The sequence below is a fragment of the Sitodiplosis mosellana genome, unplaced genomic scaffold, assembly GCF_009176505.1.
Source record: "Sitodiplosis mosellana isolate CC-2019 unplaced genomic scaffold, AAFC_SMos_1.0 Smas_scaffold_1, whole genome shotgun sequence".
NCBI classification, from domain to species: Eukaryota; Metazoa; Arthropoda; class Insecta; order Diptera; family Cecidomyiidae; genus Sitodiplosis; species Sitodiplosis mosellana.
The window spans coordinates 9,548,692-9,572,931 of NW_022595244.1; the positions used below are offsets into that span (position 1 = coordinate 9,548,692).

Consider the following 24,240-nt stretch of genomic DNA (forward strand, 5'->3'; position numbering starts at 1 on the left):
ATCTGATTCAGAATTATGGCTCTTCATGTTCATTGTACGGATGGCATCGCTCATTTTTATTGTTGGCTTTTTCTATTACATTTGACAACATTCAAGACATATTATTTTAATATCACGGCTAGAGGCAAAAAAAAAACATCTGAAAAGATATATGTGGCGCACTGAAAATATGGTGTTAGAATAATCCGTATTTTTCATCCAGAAAATTCCAGGCGAAAAGCGTACGGCACTCGCTTTGGGGAGTGAAAATACTGAAACTATAAATCACTCGTGTGGATGAAGACGTGCCGTACATATTTATGATTAGGACTTGTGCAGTTGGAGCCGAGGAAATTCCGACGAGTCGGAAGAATATTTTTTTTTAATGTTTTTCCTTTCTTTTTCGAATAAATGTTCGTATGTGATGTGTTCGCGTCGTCGTTGAAGTGGCACGCTCGCCTGCTCACTTACTTTCTCTCTCTTTCTCTCTCGCTCAAAGATTCATGCGGATGGCTTTTCAGCAATCGAATTATGCAGAAGAAACTGTTCACGTCGAGCAGAATGTTAACACACAGGCACATATACGCACAGAAAAATAGACTGCACTTCACTGCATGAAATCTCTGTGTTTAACGGTACAAAATTTATGATGCCACCACAAGAAATTTAAGTCGTTTAAAACATTGTATGATCGCGTATTTCGATTTGCTTGATGACTGAAATTTACGTCCGTAAATCAGGCGATTGTCTCTTAACACAAGTGCACTTACCGAAATTTAAGTATATATTTCCAACCACCCTCAAAAATGTAATAAATAACCATTGCCATTCGCGCTTTTCCCGCTTCGGTCTCTATACGATTTCAAGATAATTTCACTGTTGTTTTTAATCTAAAGCTGGATTGAAAATTTGGATTTAAAAACAAAAAAAAACGTGACTAGCTTGGTGTCGTCGCATAAAATACCGGAACACATCGTTAACGCGTTGACTCGGTAACCGCACTGTGAAAGCATTCGCTTGAGCGGAAAATTTAGATGGAAAAACGGTTATTTGTTTGTGTGTGTCTCATAATTTGAATATGATATTTCATTTGGCTTGACACACCAGATAAACCGCAGGAGGCTTTATTTGGTGATAGTCATGCTTACAAAATAGGGGGAGCTCTGGCAGATGCAATAAAGTCTTGAACAAGCGAAACGAATTAAAGCTTGATGTGTGGAAAATAGAAGAAGAGACCGAGCGAGAGTGAGCGCGAGAGAGATATCGCTTCGGGATGAAATATTTTGCAATGTATCTTATCCGCGACGGTCCAAATGTGGAGCGCGTTCGAGCCTAGTTCACGCTGCCTTTATTTGCATTTTATGTATTCGTTGTTTACTTTCCATCTATCTCGATTGCTCCATCTACTTGGCGTGTTTATTTTTATTCGGTTTTATCTATTATTTGCATCACAGTGTGCTTCTTGTTTGTGATGGCGACTGCATTTGAATTGCGCGATTCCCCTGTGGAAGCGCTTAATATATATGGGTACCATCTTCACTAAACACATAAATAAATTTTCGAATGAATCGTAAATAATTTATAAGCGTTTAAATAGTACCAATTCGACGGAAACAAAGACATTTCAGGAGTAAACCTAATAAACACAACCACTGGCACACTCAATAGCACTCAAATCATACACTCTAAAGGAGAAACACACAGAGAATACATGAGTTTTGAAGTGTAAATTTGAAAAACAACAGAGATAACAGGAAATTCACTTTGATCCTTTTGCAAACCATTCAGAGATGCGTTAAATGTTCTCATTTTACATACACAGATGGTTCAGATACACCAAATGAAAGACTCAAATAACGATGAGCAAAGTATAGTATTTACCATTAAATAACAGTGATTTAGACGAGGGAAAAAAGTCATTGCCGTTTAAACAAATGCACACTTTGAGATACCTGACTATTGAGCAGTGTGTGGGATGAATCAAATACCTTGTTTTCGATATGTTTGTTGCATGCATTTTAGTAACGACTTTCACGTGCTCATCATTACAGATACGTTTGCATAGGTGAAGTTGACATGCTTTGTTTTATCCATTAGTGGGACGCTTACTATCTACAATGCATGGGGTGAACAGTGAACACTGCACATGCATCTCATTCGCAGCATACAAAAGTATAAGTTCAAGAGGTACTGAAGATAATGTCAGAAAATGAACAATCATCTACCACCTGAAGCAATGCTCATTTTTTATGTTTGCAGCTATTTCATGAATGACGAAATTCTGACGCATTTTATGCACTTTGTGTTTATATTCACAAACATGTTTTTGTGCGTGGGATGTTTCGGAAGCCCTTTTTTTCATTTTGTTTTCCATAAAAGTGAAAAACTGAAAATACTGTAAGCGGCGAGAAAAAAAAGCACACTCATAAATTTATTTTATGATCAACTTGATTTGGGTGTGCAGTGTGCACTGCACACTGTGCAGCAAATGGTTCATCCACGAGAAAGTTAATTAAACACGAAGGATTTATTGCACTTGCACGATGCACCACATACCAAATTCCAGGCAGTTCATTTTCACATTCAATAGCTTACAATGGATCAAGAACTATGCAGTATTATTCAGCAGTATTGGTTAAGTACACACCACCGGGCTTACAAGGCACTTATCTCTCATCAGATGGAGAAATATATTCATTTTCAAATGGGCGTTTCGAGTTGAAATCGCTCATAGTTTAAAAGCTCGGCATGATTTTAAGCTAAATTAAATCTAAATCAAATGCATTATTTTTGATTAGGATTCACGCAACGAAATTGTTTTTAAAAAAAGCGGGAGATGGAATGAAAATTTCAATGAAATAAATTTGATGAACTCATAAATTCCGGCAAACTGTAAATTACTTCACATATTCAATCTTGATGATTCAGTTTGTCGGATGGAATTACAAGTAGTTCTCTTTTTTTGACCAAGTAGTTCACAATTCATGAATTTCATGCACAGAGTATTAACCAAGGGATTTATAGTTTCGGTTGCACGGAATTTGCATGAGTATACTCGACAGAAATGGAAAAACTAAACTTTGGTACGAAGTACCCTTTTTTACTATCTCGAGTGGACGATAATGATGTGATTTTAACTAAGTACACATTTGATATGGTTTTCATTTGTGATGCAATCCAATTAAGCTGTAGAAAAGCACACAGATTGGACTGGATGATAATTTATTCTGGTGCAGAAAGGTTTTATTTGCTCCATAGAAAAATTATCTACTTGCAGTGATCTTGCGATAATCTTCGTCACATGACTGTGCATAAGCGCGCTTTTTTTCATTGCTAAAATCCTTCCAAGTCGACTTTGGATTGTGATTCTATTTTTTCACAGTCTCGACGGGAATTTACTCCTGTACATCATGCGAGATAAATCTGTATGAATAGAAGCTATGCTTGGGATGCGCTAATTCTGTTAATGCCACTCCCACTTTTTTTTACGTCACCCTGATAAGTTTTTGGTGGCACAAAACAATGTCTGCTGCTTCTATGGTGTTGAAATGAAAAAAAATGAACGAAAATAAAACCCTCAGAAAATTCGATGGAAATCAAATAAAGCGTAAAGGAGAAGTACCATTGGTGATAACCTCAAAGCGTTTCTTCGTGGGTTCACATGGATGGTTTTTTCTGGTTTTTTTTCCCTTGCATTACTAGAGATGGTTAACATTAAAAAACGACAAGCGTTTTTATGTTTCTTAGACTATTGGAACTGCATGAACGATATTTTTGCGTAGAAATACTATCGGAGATAAGAAAATACGCTTAAAATCAGCTGATTATTGGTATTTCGTGAAAATATTGTTGACAAATAGAAGAAGGAATCGTCGTCAACGATACGGAAAGCGTGATTTCGAAAAGCCAAAATACTCTTTACTAAACTACACCATTGAAAATGACGCACAAGTGCGAAAATTCTGGTGTCGATTTTCTCTTGCAGTTTATATTTCTATTGAGAAAACACACAATACTTTTTTTTCGGGCATTCGAGCATTGAGCTCATGCTGTGCGATTCATTTATGGATACTGAAAAAGAGCGGTCGTGATTGTCATAAAAGCGTCTCGAAATCTGCTACTAAATCACAGAAACTGTCATGATTTTGAATGAAAAATAATTCATATTTTCAGCATTCTCTTCATGTATTGATTGTCAAGAGACTTTTCCACAATATAAGAAGACGCTTTGAATAGATAATTATGCGCTTCTAGTGGCTGTGAAAATGAAGTTCATGTCTCGAATATCAATATTGCTTATTGGATATTTTATAATCAATTTTTTTCTATGCCAAAATGCCGCTGCAGCTGTACACGTGTCGATTTTATTTCCGAGAATTTTTCCTCCTTCGAACCAATATGAAGGAAAATTTCAATCATTCCTTTTTATTTTCTGCGACTCATGCAGACAAATGCAGTCGTTCATAATAAGAGATGCACTTTCAGTCAGTGCAGCAGTATGCTAATCGAAATTCTCCCCTGGCGGGTGATGCATGTAATCGAAAATCAGTCTTTATGGAAAATGGAACTGATATAGATACTCGAATCAGTGGTGCCGATGCCAGTGTTGTTTTCAACGTTCATTCGTTGGAATATCATCCAGCACATCCACTGTCTTCTGCAGGAGTTGAAATTGCACTGTCGTTGCAACGTTCAAACGTAAATCACTTGACTAAATGCCGTGAAAATGCCATATTGCAAATTCATACGTGACACTAAGAACACGTTTGAGTTGTACATTTTAAGACACTTGCTCGTTAGATGTGCGGCATTATTATCATTACATTTCCGAAAATCTGGCACACTAAACAAATACTTAAACACACTGTTTTTAACATTTGGTGGTGTGGTCCCTTTTGATTTTCACAGTTTGAAAACACCAAAACTTATTTCGCAACTTGCGGCGACAATGGCTATCGCGCACTCCCTCTCTCTCTCTCTCTATCTCTCTCAGTAAGCATTCAGCAAGATGCAAATTGAAAATGATATTGTTCACGACTTTATTGGTGGCAGTTTCTTTGTTTTTTTATTATTTCGATTTGGAATAGTGACAGAATTACTCGAGATGAAATGTTTGCACTACTCTTTCTCGTTCAGCGTTCATTTTAACTGCTATCAAGATGAATATTCCATGCAATGGTGGATGGATGCATTTGTATCGTCATAACACTTTGTCATGGATGGTTATTACGCCCCAAAGCACATTTCTACCAAAAGTTAACTTGAATTTAATCCAGAATAGCGCGCATAAATTTGTTGCTGATTTCTCTTAAATTCAAGACATTTCCGCTTTTCCATTCTCTTTTTGCATCATCAAATTACATGACATTTTTCATAGAAAATGAAAAATTATTTTCTATCCATCGCAAACTACTAGGATTTGCATTTCATGGTTTTTGTTCAACAAATGCACCAAAAAGGCATTTTCAGTTGAAATTTAGTATTGGATATGAAAATATATCGAAATTCTGGCCGAATGGATGATTTGGAAGATAACATTTGGCCGGCCTATGGCCATTTTTTGGCCTTTTAGCTGTGGGAGCCAAAATCGAAGTCTTAAACGGGCCATCGGATTAAAAAGTTTTATACGCCATTGGAAAGTTTTTGAAAAGTAGATGTGATTTTAGGTGGAAAACATGAAACTCGGCCGGCGTTTGGCCAAGATATGGTTGTTTGTAATTTTTGGCCGAAATCTTCAATCAGCCATATCTTGGCCAAAAGCTGGCCGATTTTGATGTTTAATACCACAAATCACATCTACTTTTCAAGACCTTTCCAACGACGTATAGCATGTTGAAATTGGACAAGCGGTTTGAAATTTAAAATTTTTGGGTCAAATTTTGAAACGGCCATATCTTGGCCAAACGCCGGCCGAGCTTGATGTTTTCCACCAAAAATCACATCTACTTTTCAAGACCTTACCAATGGCGTATATAACTTTTTAATCCAATGGCCCGTTTAAGACTTCGATTTTGGCTCCCACACTCAAAGGCCAAAAGATGGCCATAGGCCGGCCAAATGTTATCTTCCAAATCTTCCATTCGGTCAGAATTTCGATATATTTTCATGTCCAATACTAAATTTCAACTGAAAATGTTCAAAAAACGTAGAAACAATATATTTCATAGGGGTATACAAACTTATGGCCTGTGGTGTATGTTGCCTAGGTAAATCTTTCATTTGTTGTTTACATAACCCGGGAATAAATTCGATCCCATTGAGAAATACTAGAACTAAGAGGATTCAAGCACATTTTTCACTCTGATGTTGGCACTGACTGAAAAACAACAACAACAACAATTTTGTGAAGATTTGAGCAAAACGAGCATTTTATAATTTCGTAAAACTGTTCAAAGTTGCAGTTACTTTGAAGTTGCAATAAGGCTTCATTGCCATGTGAGAGCCATTTCGTTGTTAAATTAAAGCGATTTTTTATAGTCCAGATGGAATATACTATATGTATATCTATAAATAACCGGCATGGAATTAAATGAAGACGGCAATGTGGCAAGAAGTGCAAAATTGTGTTCGTTTGTCACAAATGCACTAATTACAATTTAAACTCGGCTCCAGGGTGCAGAACCGCACACAAACCCGTGACTAACCTAATGCACCAGTGTGGCAAATAAATTTTCTTGCACAATTCGCGTTCCGTATACAAGAAGAAACAGTATTTTAAGCATGATGAAGCTCTAGCAAGTCTCTTTAGCATTTTGCAATGGAAAAGAGGTAAATTAAAAAGAGGTTAATTATTTTCAATGGCTAATGTGAAACAACGGCATTGGCTGATGAACGAATGTAGAAAAAAAAGAAGAAAAATGCACATTTCTATGCACGCAATATCTCAATCTGTTTTATTGAACTGAAATAGACAAAGGCATTACGGAAAATGTATAATGTATGTCTAGACTGGTATGCTTTTAAGATTGAATCAAATGTGTGTGCGGAGCATCTTTCATCGGTGAAGAAGCAAATTTGCGTCAAAAGCTCTTATCATCGAAATAACACTCCTTGAATGTGGAAACTAAGAAAATGTGCATACATTCGATAAGCTCATTTCAAATGTTTGATATGTATGCAAAATATGCAAATATTAGTGCAACTCATGTGGGTAAATTTTCGGTCATGTGAGTACACATATTTCGAAAATGATGGATAGTCATTCTATTTGAAGTCGAATAAGCGAACCACAAAAAAAACACTGACGTTCCAATAGAAAGTGGCAAAAAATGGAAAAATGCAAATTGAGAACATGCAATTTTTTTTCCAGTTTCTCTCTCAAATTGACTATCGATTTTGAATTGAATGGATTTTTTTTTGTTTCTGCTGCATTCAACCTTGAGTAGTACACCGGGAAATTGGACATAAACTAGAGAAACTGATCGTAAATTTCAATTTAAATTACGATGCTGTGGTATGGCTCCAAGCAAACAAATGGAAATCCAATCTCATTGTGTACAAACGAAACATTGACTGTGGTGGAATAAATTTGTATACACTATGGGGATGGGTTTCACTTTGAAAAGCGGAAAACTAAAATATGTGTTTTGAGTGTATTTACCAAATACGACAGCGAAATGTCGCCAAACAAATCAAATTTATTGCTTGACTGTGCACAAACATAGTGCGCGTCCACCGTCGAGATGTATGGTCTTTGTCATCGCGTCGTCATTCTTATCGAAACAAAGGCACTAACAGAAATGCAATCAAATGTACACAGTGAATTGTTTGATAGCGACCCACTAAAGATGACTTCCACATTTTTAAAATCCGACGTCTTGACTATCTGCTTCGGAATGTTGATGTATTTCTTTCAATTTTCAAAAAAGCAAAAAAAAAGTTTCATTTTTATTCTTTTTGTGATTCTAACATTAATACGAAAAGTATATCGTATTCCACAGAATCATCACACTCAAATGGGAGCTGTGCTTTTGTTGGTAATACCCCTTAGTGTTACTTTTTTTTTCATCCATTGAATGGATCTAGCGGAATTTTTACATGATTTATTTGAGTTCTACAAGTACTTTCATCATATTGTTATATGGTTTCGTGCTCATCCGTGACTGAATGCAACGGTCCACATTCCAGTGCTCCAGCGCTTTGGTTCTCCGGGAGTGATTGCTCACTTTGCTGAAATCGCTTCATTTTGTTGATTTAGAAATACAGACCAACCGATGAAGGAGTATGTATTACTTGAATTCAGTTTCAACATTCAAATTCTTGCTTCGCTGCACTTCGGTGATATTGAGTGAGTTATCAAGTCGAAGACGCAGATTGACTTTGTCGATAAATTACAATTAATAATCCAGAAAAATCGTTCAGCTCCCAAAAATTTGTTGCATTAAATAAATTCAATCAGAAAATCACAGAGTAAACTCAAAAGTCATTAGTAAGTGAATTTACTTTCATTTCCTGTCGACAAATCACTTCAATTGCTTACAAACTTTCTGTTTCAACTGTGTTGTGTATCTTGTTGCTTTTGAAAACCGAATAGTGCCATTTTCTTGGCAAATTCGATTCATGCGAATATACATCGTGTAAAACAGCCGAGCACAACTTCTTATATTAACTTTGTTATTATTTTTGTTGTTTGTAAGTTTTTCCTGTTGAAAAAAAAAACACCCAAATAAAATGGATTATTTAGTTATAATATTCTTTTTACACAACTTGTGCGCACGCACTAATGTAGTTTAAATTGTTCCATATGACAAAGTGTGAAAATAGTGAAGCATGGCAAAATTGCTCAAGACTATTGCACTGAGTCATTTTTTTTCACTCCAAACGGAAGTTCATCAAAACAACAAAATCGGTAGAGGTGGGGCACAACGTAATTTCAACGAAAAAACACACATCAACCACTGTTGGTTCATTTTTCATGATTGGTAATGACGACTTTGCCTGTTTGAAATATTCAAAAAAGTTTCCTTTTTTCGTCGAATTGAAATTGTGTAAGACGTCCGTATATTTCGTAGAGCACGAAAATGAGAAGTTAAAAAAGTAAATATTTCGTACACTACCCTGAAAAAGTTTGGAAACACCTAGAAAATTCACTTTTTCATATGAAATCCAAAGTTTCTTCCATGAAAATCTTCTATGCGCTTACTAAAATTATGAAAATAAACCATTTTCAACCTTTCATTTTGACATTACAATGCGTCAGGCAGGAATTTTGGTCGAAAAATGGTAAAATATGGAGCAAATTTTCTGTATGAAATTCAATGAATTTAATATTTTGTACTTTCTACCGTTTTCCGGTTTATTTAAAACTTCCATGCTTGCAATTTAATATGAATTCATCAATACTGGTCGTATATAGTCTGAACTATTTTTTACAAGTGGATTTACTCGAATAAAATGAGAATCATGCTTGCGGTTGAAGTAAAAATATGGTATTTCTAAAATTTGGTGTTTATAACCACCAAATGCGGTGTTTATACTCATTACAAGTAAACGTCAAAAGTGGCGCCACAAGTAGTGTGTGGGTACAATGCACCGCTTTGAAAATTCTTGACTGACGCATTTTTATGTCAAAATGAAAAGTTGAAAATGGTTTATTTTCATAAATTTCACGAATTTTAGTTAGCGCATAGAAGTTTTTCATCGAAAAAACCAGAGATTTCACCTAGGGGAATTTAACTCTTACGAGTGCAGCATGTTTTCTGCCAGTTTGCTTGATTCGCGGAAGTTCGACGCGTTCGTTGTACGTACAGACGCGCACGGTCACAAGTTTACACAAGTTTGTTTATGGTTTTGCGCGTTTTTCAAGTTGTTATTTGACAACTAAAACGCGTTTCAAACTAAAAATCGGTTGTTTACGTGTAAAAAGATTTTTCACATCCTTTCCAAAAGTTCAAAGATTTATATAATTATAAAATGGACAAAGGAAATATTTTTAAAGAGCTGGAGAAAGTGTTGGAAGAAAAATTTAATCCAGATATAATAAATGGAACGACTGATGTGTGCGCGTCGTCCAGCTTCATGTTTGAAGCTCGCGCGCGTTCGCACAAGCTCGCGCATGTTGTTTTAATACGAAACTTGTCAACTGAGTGAAATAATGCAAGTTCTCTGGTGAATGTAACAATTTCGTGCGCGTTTATATCATTTTTTTACAAGTTTTCACGTAGTTAAATCCCCCTAGGATTTCACATGAAAAAGTGAATTTTCTAGGTGTTTCTAAAATTTTGCAGGGTAGTGTATACATGTAAATATATATGAAAACAGTGTTGTAAGACCACAAACAAACTTTCACATATTTTGCACAGATTTTGGATTTAACATAAGAAAGTTTCTTAAATTTGTTGTAAAAACCGCCCCGTTGCTCTCGGTTTTTACGTTGCAACCAACTAAAACTTTTCTCGCTCAACCTTTCATCCGAAAACTAATGAGCACTGGGAATCATGCCTTGTACCGTGCACAACAAAACTTTGCAAAATATTTTAAATCAGTTTTGAATTCCACTATCGTGTGGTGTTTGCGTTGATCTTACCTCACGTATGATTCATATGTCGTGTTCTTATCGATTTTAATGTGTTACTCAAATTTTGTATATCGTGATATTTTGCCATGTTCAACTTTCATTTAATAGAAAATGAAACATTGGTTTATTTGCAATTTCGATGCATTTTGATGCTTTCTTGTGAATTTACAAAAAATTAAAGTAATGATGCATCGGGTTTACAGTAATCTCATAAAAGAACATAACAAGTAATTTATGAGAGACAAACTTAGAGTAAAATGAAACAAGAGAAAGTAAAAAAAAAGTAAAGAGCACAAACATGATGGAAAATATTTCAGTGCATCGAATGTCTTCATCGTTGTCATGCTTTGAAGAAAATTCCAAAAAAATGTGACGGAAATATCCACTGCGTTGCAGCCATGGTTGCAGCAACGCAGCATTCTTTTCATAACCATAAAGTAAATCAAGATCTACTACAGTCCACAAATTCCACAGTGGATAGAACGAATGAGCAATAATGTGCAGAGTTTTTTTGCGGAAAAAAAGTTGATGAACCAATTGGCAAGTTTTAAATACATCAATAAAAACTTGTCTTTGAAATAAATGAAAAGAAGAAACGATTGAGATCATTAAGCGCGGCGATAGTAAACTTTTGTTTAATTGTCTTTCAAACATAAATTTGAAGTAATTTTGTAGGTAAGTAACTTGTTCACCGACCGACCGACCGACCGAACTATGTGAGCGATGGTTTTCTTCGGTGTAATTTTATGCGAAAAGTTTTCATGTTGTCATCAGATCAGCATCATTATAATACCGTTTGTTTCGAAGAAAAACCTATTAAGCTAATTACAATGGATATTGACAGCCGTTGTCAAGCATTTTCATCGGAAAATGATTGTTTTGGAATCTTTGTTAAATTGAGAGACAGTTTTCAGTGCGGATAAATCATCGTTTTGGAAAATGAAAGCGATGCGCCGTGTTTGTAACCCATTTGTCAGAGAGTTTGGTGGAAAATTCTTCGGAGAATAACAACCACATTGCCATTGCTATTTCAATTCGATTGTTGAGCACACAACAAAGTTCCAGCAATTTGAATATGAAATGAATCCACTGCAATATTAATTATTTGCTGTTTGCTAAAAACAAAAGTGTATATGAATTTTGTTATTTGTCAGGCAAAAGCTGTTGTGCCGTTGAACTAACCAACGAACAAACTGGGATGTTTTGAGCTGTATGCGAGCTCATCATTGGATTGGCAATTGGTAATGCGTTGCGTCAACAGTATTTCGTGTGCAAATTACATTCAAATTCGCATTAAACGTACATCTCCAAAAATTGAAATCGAGTGGAATAATAAGAGTTGGATTGTGAGTCTAATTGACGTACTGTGGATGTTTTCAAGTTTATGATATTAAAATTTTGAGCTTTAGCCAAAAGATAAACGATGCGTACATTTTTCCAACGCACAAATATGCGTACGAAACGGAAGTTTGTGATGAAATATTTAATGACATTAAGCTAACGTAAGTGACTGCAGGACGGTTACCAAAAATGAACATGGATGGCGCATTGGATTATATATAAATGACATTTGCTTATTACGTCTCAACTGAATCAATTTCCCAGTGTTGAAAACTCATTTCGCAAAGATGAGCCATCATTGAAAAGACCGTTATTTGAGTGTTTTTTAGGGGCGAAATAATCGAATCCGACACACACGAAAAAAACCTTTGAATCAAACAAAGAAATACGTCTAAAATATGACGTTAGTAGATTTCCATCCAATATTCCCATATAATGACAGGAATCCTACTAAACAACACACATACGCATGTACAGTCATTGGCGCATACACAAACGTCAACTCATCTATGACGTTTGTGTATGCGCCAATGACTGTATGTGCGTATATGTGTTGTTTGGTAGGATTCCTGTCAATACATGGGAATATTGGAAGGAAACCTATTAACGGCATATATTAGACGTATTTCTTTATACAATTCGAAGGTTTTTTTCGTGTGTGGACTTAAGAAAATTTCAGCAGTTTGACAACGAGAAGTTGCGCCTTAATCTATGTCCGATTACATATATTTCAACTATAAATCTCCACCTCTGTCTCCTCAATTCAGCCTCGCATCCAAACCATGGCTGTTCCATCGCTCGACATCCCGTAATGAAACAGATGAAGTGGAGCAACGCAAACGATTCGCAGAGTTCGGCTTTTGTTGAATGAATGTGTTTATCATTTAATATAACTTGAAATATGCTGGCATTTTGTTCGCTTTAAACCTAGATCTGTCCAAACGATGCGAAAAGAGGCTGAACGAAGGGAAAATATAGACACACTGGGCTTTTCAAATACGAATCCTCATTTTGGTATTGTAAGCACGTGACATAATTAGCCCCACAAAATGTAGCATTAAGTAGAAGTTACAGACAAGCCACTTATACCGAATGCTCTTCCAATACATGAACTCCGAAACAAAACAAAAACCAGGCGAAGCGTTTGCGATATTTGAATATGCTTCACAATCGCGCACGATATGCAACGCTTTCTAATTTCAATGCACAAAACAGACACTTGGCGGCGGGTGCTCAAGCGAAAACAATCGGAAAACAATACGAAAACTGTATCTTAATGACTTCCTGCTCAATGTCGTTGCTGCTTCGCTGTGTGTGATTCTTCATTGTACACAATAAATCACGGGCGGCTTTTATGCGACAAATCTATTATCACATTGTGTGAAATACCCGAGCAAACCATGAACACAATCAACGGGCGAAAGTTTGATAAGGAATAAAATAAGAAAACGAATGCTCAACACGGCCACGGGAAATTGTTATTGTTTGACCGAATTTCCATCCGGAAGATATATCAGACGCTATTTCGAGTTCTCTCTCTCTCTCTCCCGCTTATACGAATCGTCTGTGATCTATGGACAACAAAGCGTCGCACAAATAACACTGCAACGATGTGATGTGTCTCACGATGCCATTATTTCAGCCAAAGCGTGGTTAAGAGGATTTCGTCCCATCCATTTGCCCCACATTTCATTGAATTAGTTGAATGGAACAACTTTTGGCAATATTTATCAAGAAGAATAAACAATCAAAAGGCCATTTGTGTGTTAAGTGTTGTCAATAGTTTTGGAGATTCAATCATGGGATTATCGCATTTGACCAAAAGCTAAACACATAATGTTTCATTCCATCCGGGTCACCATTTTTCGAGCATCTATTTTGTTATCGGTTTTGCCCCAATGGCATGGTTTGGCCATTCAACCCATATTTTAAATGAGCTGTTGATATCAAAACATTTACCGTGGCAAACAAAAACCAACTTCCTTTGACAATGTTTGATTGCAGATTAACGCGGCCAAAAAACCACTCACATTTGGTTTAATGAACTTTGAATGGGATACCATGGAGCACATGGCAAATACTCTCTACGATAACGGAAATATATGCCTAAATTCAGGAAATTTAATAGTTAAGGAGCGAACCATAATCGATGGTACGTTGGTTTCTAAATTGACCACCGGAAGCCGTTGATTGCAACGCTATTCACCAGATAGCATTCAAACGTGGCCCACGTGAAAATAAATAACGAGAAAACTGTGTCGTCGAAAAACCTCTTTAACCGGATAAGCAAGTATGTCCGCTTATGGTTGATTTAACTCCTCCAAAATGAAATCCACCGACAAAAAATGATAACGATATGGGATTAGGTTGCAAAAGAGACAAATGCCAAATAATGAGGAAAGATTACAATCGCTTCTGGTGGCCGTTTGTCGGTTTGTCTCAACATTCATTTTCGCCGAAACAAATTGCATTGGCTCCAGGGTTTTGATGAAAGTTTTCCACTTTGTGGAAGCGTGGCTTGATGGTAGCAAGGCAATAAACTCTTACAAAAACAACTATCGGATGATATTCCAGCCACAGATGCACACACACTATACGAACAATACGCTTGAAATGAAGAAATGAGACACACAAAAAACCTCCTATTGAAAATGGAAATGCATGCTTCATTCACAGCAAACGCACGATGACAGTGTTCCTTTATTACAAAGCATTCAATTTTCATTAAGTTGTACAATGCGAAAGGATATTCCATTTTGCTTTGTTTATCTATGTCATATTTGAGTTGGTGTCGGTTACTGTGGCATTGGCAACTGGCCGTGGCCGATTGCCGTTGCCCTACCATATCTTTCCATTTGGTCAGCAATTTGTTGGAATGCTATTATACGCTTGCTGCTCATGAATACTCAATCGATGCATTTTCACACCACACCAAGCAGAGCAACACCTCCGGGGCAAATTGAACGCTTCAATTTGAAATTGGCTCACTGTAGTTTTTCTTCTGAATGGAAAATATTTTTCAACGGAAATTTCTCAATCGATCGAACAATACACAATTTCCCGGCGAAAAAAAAAAATACGAAGCAAAGAAAAGCAAGCAACTCTTTGTAGCTTTGGTGTTATTGTTTGACTACCAATTGGCGTGCTGTGGTCCGTGACACTTTACCGCAAGGGTTTTGACCACACTAAATTGTTTTTCTTTGTCTCGTTGCAAATTACTTTTTCCTCATTTATAGCTGAATTTGCTGACCAATGGACATTGAGAAATTATTCAAATGAAGTGTGTGCTATGAAAACGAATGCACAGTGGATTCAATTCATGAGATTTTTTGCAATGAAATTCTTACTATTTAACACAGTTGACCGTTTTAATATGTGGATTCGACGTGAATTTCGTGATAATTTGCATTCCGTGTCTGTCACAGGGCATTCCACTCAAAGCGTCTAATATTTGAAAGAAGAGAATAGAAGAGAAAAACAAACCATTAGAATGGTCATTTTATTGACATGATGATGATTTCTTTGTGAAAAATACTCCCGACACATCAAACTGTCCACTTTTCTTTGTATCATTTGAGCTGATACACCGAATAGTATGAATGTGCTGGGATGAAAACGCATAAAAAACAAAGTTCAGAAGGCATTACAAAAACAGACATATAATGAATGAATGCACTCAAGCTGTCGCCATATTCGCAGCATCCATGTATGAATTTGAACGGTATGAATTTATTTCGTCCTTTTTGGACGTCAGCAATCAAGTGAAAGGTCGTTCCATTTGCTGCACCACCACCACCATCATGCTACAAAGAATGAAAAATGTCATAACATTCTTTACGTTGGCTGCATCACATATATTGGACAACTAAAGAATGACAGAAGATGAAAGAATCACAGTGAACACTGTTCACCGAATAGAGCAACAAATAGGAAAAATTAGCAATAAATTGCTTGGCTTTGAGATGGTTTTTTCCCTCGTTTTCTTTTTCATCGAAGTTTTTGGTTTGATTAAACTTTTCCACCAATAATTCCGAGAAAGTATTTTCGCTGTGACACAAATAAATGTCCACTACTCAATAGCAGCAACGTCATTGATGTCAGCAAGCCGCACAAACAGAGACTTTTGTTCACTTCTGACTTTGGAATGAGAAGGAAAAGAAAAAACAAATGTGCAGCCATTTCGGTTTTGATAGAACGATGTTGACGACGGGGCAAACAATGGCTGTACAGCCACACACTGTCAGAGTGAACGCACGCCGTGTACATTTGATTGCATTTGCAACGTAGCATAAGCGTTACATGCTCAAGCCAAAAGGTCTAGACGAACATGGTTCCTTCTCCAATATTTACGAAGACTTTTTCATTCAATGCATAATGTGTGTTCGTGATGAGAGAGAGCATGACTTTGAGACGCGCGCTGCGTTCGTTCATTCGTTCCAATTGCGTTGTTTCGATGTGTCAGCCATTTCGTGTGCAGCATTTTCAAATATCTATTTCAATTCGGTCGCTTTTTTTTGCTCCTTCTTCTCGGGCTCTTTTGTTATCAATTTGCAATGAAACGTCTATTATTGTCAGAATTATCCGATCCGGTTGCAGTCCTTTCTCGCTCTCAACACATATACATACGCACGCACACAGGCAATCAATTTGGTTGAGAAGATAAAATAATATCCCGCTTATTTATTATTTAATCATCTGTTCGACGTTTAACGAAGGTGCATTCAAATGTGCTCTCCATATTTTAAAGCAGCACAATGTCGAAGTTGAAGGTCGTCCAAAACCGACTAATTCCCCAGCGTTTAACAAGCAAAACAGATAGCAAAAAAAAAGAAATGAAAGAAAATACCATAAAGTGCTTTAAGTGATTATAACCATAATATTCGGTTTTCCCATGAAAATACGCTCAGCAATTTGCATTCTTTATACTCGTTTCCATTTTTGTTCGGTGTAAGTTGGGGAATTATGTAAAACCGTACGACAGACGTAGATAACGATTTGTTGCCATCCGTTTTTGCTCCCGAAAATCCATTAGATGCTTATGTGATACAATGCCACTTGATTCGAAAGGTTCACCTACGAACGTGATCTACATGCGAATCACGCACTCATAAGCCTTGTTATTTACCGAAAAAAAAGGAATAATTCCACCAACTTCGATTCTTTGTGAGTTTCCAAATTGCTTATTTTGGGACTATCAATTATTCACTCTGTGGAAATCAACGACATTCAACAATCACTCAACAGTCAACATGCGCCACCAGTAGATGGGATTATGTGATTTATTCTGTGCCAAACTAACGTGATAATATTCATACGTGAGAGAAAAGTCAGCCTGCAAAGTTCTTAATCGCTGGAATGAGTGTCAGTGCCAAACTTGACTATATGATGTTTGTTCACAAACATACGAATAAAAGTCATTTCATTTCGACGTCACAATACATGTACATTGTACAACAATACTTGTTGAGTTTGCACAATTTTTATTGTTCTTTTTGTTTACAATTTTTAATACAAAAAAAATAAATAGATTCATATAAACATTCCTCAAAAAAATCTTTTCTCTCTTAAATTAAATATTGTTTTTTTGTCTTAATAAGTATGGAAAAATAAATAATTCATATGTTTGTTATATTATATATGGTTGTTCCTGCCATTTTAAAGCTACAATTTTTTTTCGTTCTCATTTCCTCAATGGAATGACTTAGACTTGGTTACATTTGAATTGTAACATTAAGTTATGTTGAGCAAAATACGTTCTTTTTCATTCAATTCAGAAAAATAAAATAATTTGATATAAATATATACAATCCTTACAATGCTATGACTAGGCGCTTGTCGTTACAAAAAATATATATGCGAGAGAAAATTGTATTTCTTTCCGCTTTAGAATTTCGTTGTAAAAATTATTAATAAATTATGTGATTTTCGTTTACGTTGTGCGTTTTGTTAGAAAAATTTGTTTTTCTTCGAAAGTTCAAAAGGATTTTTATACATAAAAATGGAGATCGTCATCATTTTTGTCTCTACAAAAAATGAAATGCATTCATAAAATTGGTTGGTTCAATAGGCCATTTCTGGGCCGCCCCATGGACGATATGGTTTGTTATTGTATGTTCCAGACAATGAGTCTTCATGATGGCTGTGTTCAGTAGCCGTGTGACTGAAACCCGACATTGGATTATACTGATTGGTGTATCCAATGCTAACCACAGCGTTGCGCTGAGTCGATGACAGATCTGTGTACGTGGACCCATTCTGATCTTGATGTTGCACATAATGATTTTGTTGCTGCTGTTGCTGCTGTTGCTGTTGATGTGTCTGCATTTGTGCATGGGCTGAAAGTGATTCGTTTGACGGCACAGCTCCAGCGGTGCTTGTTGGTGTGTGTGGTTCGGCGAAAATGTCGCTGGATCCTGTCGGCGCCAAATTTGGAACGTATGGATAATTGGAGGATGATGCGTAGCTACTGGAATACATTGCTGTCGCTGGGCTGGATGGAACCGATGATGCCAATATCGATGAAGTGACTGTTGATGTGGTGGGTGTTTGTAACGATCGTGGAGCTAAGAGTGGTGGCGGTGGCGGTGGTGCCAATGCACTGGTCGTTGTTGATGCGTAATTATTCTGTGGCAATGGATATGCTGGGGTGGTTGCTGTCCAATTCTGATTGGCAGACGGAGTCGCTGACTTTATTGACAGCTCACGTTGGGCGGCAAAGCACCGGAGATGAGACAACAGACGCATCCGCAATGGATTTTGAATATCCATGCCTTCGTGGGCAATCAAATATCGAGCCACTTCAGAAACACACTCTTGAAAACCAATTACGTGATAATCCATCGCGTATCGCTGCGGATCAAATGTCATCGAATCTATTCCTAGAAATAATAGAAAAAAAATTGCAAAATATAATTTAGCCCTGTGTCATGGATGAATATTTAGGAGAGATACGTTCCGATTTGTTGTTTTTTAAATTCTCGTTTTAAATTCAAACTGGTTGAGTAGAGATTACCTTTTGAGTGGAGATTTTTCAAGTGATCAACAGTTAATTGTAAAATTTCAGCCTTCTCCAATTTCGATGAGCCTTGCTTTTCGTAAGCCGATGGGACTAAGCGCTTGAGCTCAGACAATGACGAATTGATCCGGTCACGACGCTTCTTCTCAATCACACCACGTCGCTTCTTACGGGTCAATTGCTGGCAACTGTCTGCATCACCTTTTGGCGATGTACTGTAAAATAAAACATAGGAAAAAACCGTTAGACTTTTTTATTTCAACTTTTTTTTTTGCTGATGCTTGAATATTTTCGCTTCTTTTTAATTCCGAAGTAAAAATAATGCATCAAAATATCAATCAAATCCAAATTTATAATTGAAAAATCTTTGAACAAGGAAAAAAAAATAAAATGAATTTTAATTCTTGAATCAGAAACGGTCTTTATTGATTTTTAAAAAAAACCAAACACCATGTCAATACTTACTCTTTGGACGATGTTTCCGAGTAGTTATCTTCGCAATCACTTTCGGAGATAGATCGTTTAGTGCCACGACTTGGAGGCGGAACCCAAGTATTATGCATCGCGTGCGACGTTGACGAATAGCCCCAGTGCAAAGGCGGATTATTGTAAATGCGATGATGTTCCATGTCTGTCTTTTATTTAATTTCCGTTCTTCAATACCAGATACTTGCTTTATCTCCGATCTTCACACTTGTATGATTTCTTTGCAACTGCCCACACAAATTACGAAATTTCAATTTAAAAAAAATTCAATTTATCACAAAAAACCGGCAAAGTTATGCATGAATGTCTCTTCACTTTTGACTCAATACAAAAACTAATTGAATTTCCTTGGTTCGGTCAGTTATTTTCACTTTTGGTTGAACTTCGAAAAATTGTGTTATCTTTGTTGGAATAGAACAAATTTTCAAAATTAAATTTTCTAAGTCTTTATTTGTGCGACGAGTACGGAGTGCACCGAAAAATGTGTGTTACGAGTGCAAATGCTGAAAAGGAACTGATACACGTGTGTGAACGACGTTCGGCTGCAATAGTGAGTACGCCAAACGCATGCAGTGCGTGACGTCATCCCTACCACTGTCGTCTAGCACCATTTAAAAACTATCGAAATCATATCGTTGATCAACAGCACTCACACACACACACATACACACAAACAAAGAGTACACGCACAGACCAATACACACAACACCTTGTTGTCGTCAACGTCGCCGTCTATTTGTTCATATTAATTGTTTACTCGTCTCTTCAATGCCTACAAAGGACACGAGTGAGAGAGCATAACACCAACATTGAGGAAATGCTGTTCCGTTCTGATCTTCGTCCAATCATTTCACCATTTCATGTGATTTTTTGTGGTATTTTATTCGATAACTCTGCATGTAGTTTTTATTGCTTGAATCTATGATGATTTTTATTGTTTGAGTCACGTGTACTCCTTTGTCCGTGTGCATGAATTTTTGGCACTTTTTTATATTTCATTGAAGTTGCGGCTGAAATTGCTCATTATAACTTAAGAAAAAAAATATATATTGAAAGATGCTTTTTATTTCGGTTTCTATTTGGCAGGTTGACGCACTTGGAAAATAATCCTTTTAATGCACATTTTTGATTTAAAGATCGAATCTTAAAAAGAATTTCTACGATCATAGAAAATATATCTTTCAGACGGACTGAGACGGGAATGTATTTTTATTTTATTTGTGATTAGCTTTCGCTTTTTTTTTGGTTGTACATTTAATAAAATCCCTAAATCCTATTCTTTTATGTGCAAGGCAAGTCTCTTTTTAAATATGTTAATACTATTTATATTCTTTAGTTCATTTGGCAAATCGTTAAGTAATTTTACTCCGTTGTACAATATACATTTTCTTGCGTTCTCAGTTCTTATATCAGGAAGCCTAAATTCATTTCTGCTTCTTGTGTTTCTATTGTGGAATCCATTCGCATATCTAATTTTGTTACATAAATATTGGGGGACAAGATCATTTTCCATGTATCGGATTTTTTCAATTTTCTTTTGGTTTTCAAAAATAATATTTTCGAATACGGTCGTTCTTATTTTCGTTATTAAATCGGCTTATTCGACTCTCTTCGTTTTCTCTTTCTCTGTTTGTTGTGACTGACAATCAGACAATAAAATGCGTCCAAAAATATTTTTTGCAAATCGCATTGAGCCATAATCAGTTCATTATTTTTTTTTTTAGAACGGTATAGCGTTCATCTTTTTTCAATTTGAACCAAATCTTCTTATAAACGTTCTGTACAGAAGCTAAAAATAATCATTTCAGTTCATATTGATTGTTCTTGTTGTTCCATAGCATTTGATTGCTTACGTAAAAATAATTCATGAGTCTCATTTTATCTTTCTCGAAAGGCTTTCCGATATTAAAATAGATCTCATGAACAAATTCTTTGCCGCCGTTCGTGTATCAAGTATACAATTGTGGATAATTATCGGTTGATCGCTGAACGAGCATCAAGTGAATTCTTAACAATTTGCCATACATATTTGCATCAGGGTTTGTTTTTCCATGCTGCTGTTGCTATCATAATCCTGCGAAGAGTGGACGTCTGCATGCGTTGTAATAAACAAATTGAAAGAAAAACGTCCATCAACAACAACAACAGCAGTAAAAAAACTTGACGAAGAAGTGAAGAAAATTGCTTTCGATGAAACAAGTATTCATTTATTTCGCACGCGCCGATTCAACAATAACAAATATTATTTTATCAAATAATCGAATGCACACAGAGTACCACATTCTCAGCCCATGGACGGAGTGTTCACAGGAATATTCGTGGGAAAAATCATGCGACCGATGCATCAAAAGGAGGGTAACAATGTGAGCCACAACTTACAAGTCACATTGGCTCTCACAACTGAACCATCGAAATACACACCCATTATTCACAGCAATGTCAATATAAATGCAGACCGAAATTGCTTTTTTTGGCGAGCGAGAATGAAACGGAAGACTGTTTAATTACCTAAAATCGCGTTAAAATCGACGAATGAATAGTTTTACAGTACCATGAATGAAGAAACATTCAAACAGTGACTAAACTACTCACAAAAATACTACCCTCGAATCTCTCATACAATTCAATACGATTCAATGTGGAATGTGGCACTCCGACTGAATCGACCGACTAAAATAGGCTCTATGGCAACAAAATTTCAATCGAACGCAAAGCGAGCACATAAATGCCCTTCGTAATCGTAAGCATATTGACTTGTAAACAAAACATACATTCACCATGCACTAAAAATAGGGGCGCAGCTTCGATAGCGTTCAGTTCGTGGGAACGATTTTAGCCTCGGTTCTCATACACACGAACGACACGCGTATTCATTTTTGGTAGGGTGAGCATTTAGCACGATAGTTGAGTGCAGATAGCTAGCGTAAGAGCTACGCTAATACCTATTTCAGTGTATTTTTTTTTCCTTTTTCTTCGTCTAAATGCAATTCCTATGAAGTTTGTGAGGCACAGCCTTGACTATGCTCGTATTTATTGCAGGACAAAAAAAGAGCAAAAGGAATGAATCTGAAATGTTTCAAAGAGGCAGAACCAATTCTTGTTTTCCCTTTCGATTTATTCGTTCGGCTTTATATTTCGTAGCGCTTCGGTTAATTGCTGTTATTCGTGCTACGGAACAACCACGCGAACTATATACGCTCTTCAGCCCCGCTCCCACAATGATTTTTGAGATCACCAACGTTTCTCATATATGCACTTTGTTCGGTGAATGAAGTGATTATCATATTATTACTCGACAAAAAATAAATAATAATGAACCGGTTGAACAAAAAAGCGTGGGATTCGCAATAAAACAAGTTGACAAGGATCATTCTTTCCGTATTTCTCCTGTGAAAACACATTCGAATCCTTGGGAACATAAATTTTGGAGTTATTAAGTCTGATAAATTAGTGCAAAAATACTACTTTGTTTTTTTCATTTGTGCATTCCAAAAAAGCAAACATTTCTTTCATAATAAACAAAAAAAAATTGTGTGAAAAAAATCGATAAAAAAGAACTCTTTTCTAAACAATAACACATCGGTCAATAAGTCCCGAGCCTAACCACCAAGTGGCAACACTAATGTCAAACCCATATCATTTTCGAAAACTACAACCTTTTTTAGGAATCCAGTCAAAATTTGAGCCAAATCCGACCATCAGTTTGCTAGTTACAGCTATACGAGAGAAAGACTCCCGAAAATGCTTCAATTTTGCCGTTAAAACGGTATAACTTTCTTCTGATGCATTGTATTCAAGTATATTCATGTGGAGAGTTCAGAGAATGACCAGACCTAAAAAATACAATGGTTAGTGAAGCAGTTTGAAACCAATTTCGTTCAATTATATCACCATATAAACAGTTCTTTGACCTGGATGAAACTCGCATTTGAACAACATAGTTTTCTTCGCCAAATTTGCTATGTTTTATCAAGATTTGACATTCGGATAGGTCTAAAATGATGCATAAGTGACTTTTCATGTTGTTTTATATCTTTCCCACTGGTTCGCGAATATTTTTCTATACCTAAATCCACTAATAATGCCCGAACTCATATTTTGCGACCTTGGTCGCTACAAACCGTTTTTGGCGATTTCTACCCGCAATTTATAGATCGAATCTATTCAAATGAACTCAAAATACATTAATTCTAATATATAAAGGCAAAACCCTATTCAAATTTTACTTATACAGCTCCAAACGGGCTTCGAATCCCCAAAAAACTGTTCTATCTACTCCATATCCAAAAACGCGGCAAGGCTTTTTCGATTGAGTATTTCATATGCATATATCCATGCAAAGTTGTAACTATAGCTTGAGTTAGTTGCCCTATGGCCTTAGCAAATCTATGAACTATCACATTTGAGAATTCCGATATCACTTAACGGATTTTGGCAATGATTTCTTCCAAAACCACATATTTTGAACAATTTGGAGGCTTATCGACAAAATCGCTCTTATGGCTATGCATAAATTCAATTCTTCCATATCTAATGATTGATTTCGAAAGCCTAAGGATGCCATAAACTAATCATAGTATGGGTTTGGTACTCCTGCTCGTTTTTCTTCTGGAATACATGTGTCAAATCGAGAGGAGAAATGCAGTTTTTCCATGATTTTGGAAAATTGGAAAATTGCTTCATTTAAAGTGCTGTAATTAGCGAACTGATGGTCGGATTTGGCTCAAATTTTGACTGGATTCCTAAAAAAGGTTGTAGTTTTCGAAAATGATATGGGTTTGACATTAGTGTTGCCACTTGGTGGTTAGGCTCGGGACTTATTGACCGATGTGTTAATCCTTTCAGAAAAAAGAGAGAAAATGAATAAAAAAAATCCCGTTGACTAAAATACATCACAAAATAT

At 36.2% G+C, this 24,240-nt stretch overlaps 1 protein-coding gene across 1 annotated transcript; it reads right to left on the minus strand.

Annotated features, from left to right (window-relative positions):
- Positions 1-17,414: 17,414 nt before the first annotated feature.
- On the minus strand, positions 17,415-21,094 carry LOC129566700 (hairy/enhancer-of-split related with YRPW motif protein). Its single transcript, XM_055442860.1, has 3 exons — positions 19,317-21,094; positions 18,849-19,066; positions 17,415-18,714 (listed from the first exon to the last, which is right to left on the minus strand). Exons 1-3 carry the CDS (start codon positions 19,478-19,480, stop codon positions 17,897-17,899), a joined length of 1,200 nt encoding a protein of 399 aa, XP_055298835.1. The 5' UTR covers positions 19,481-21,094; the 3' UTR covers positions 17,415-17,896.
- Between the last annotated feature and the right edge of the window lie 3,146 nt (positions 21,095-24,240).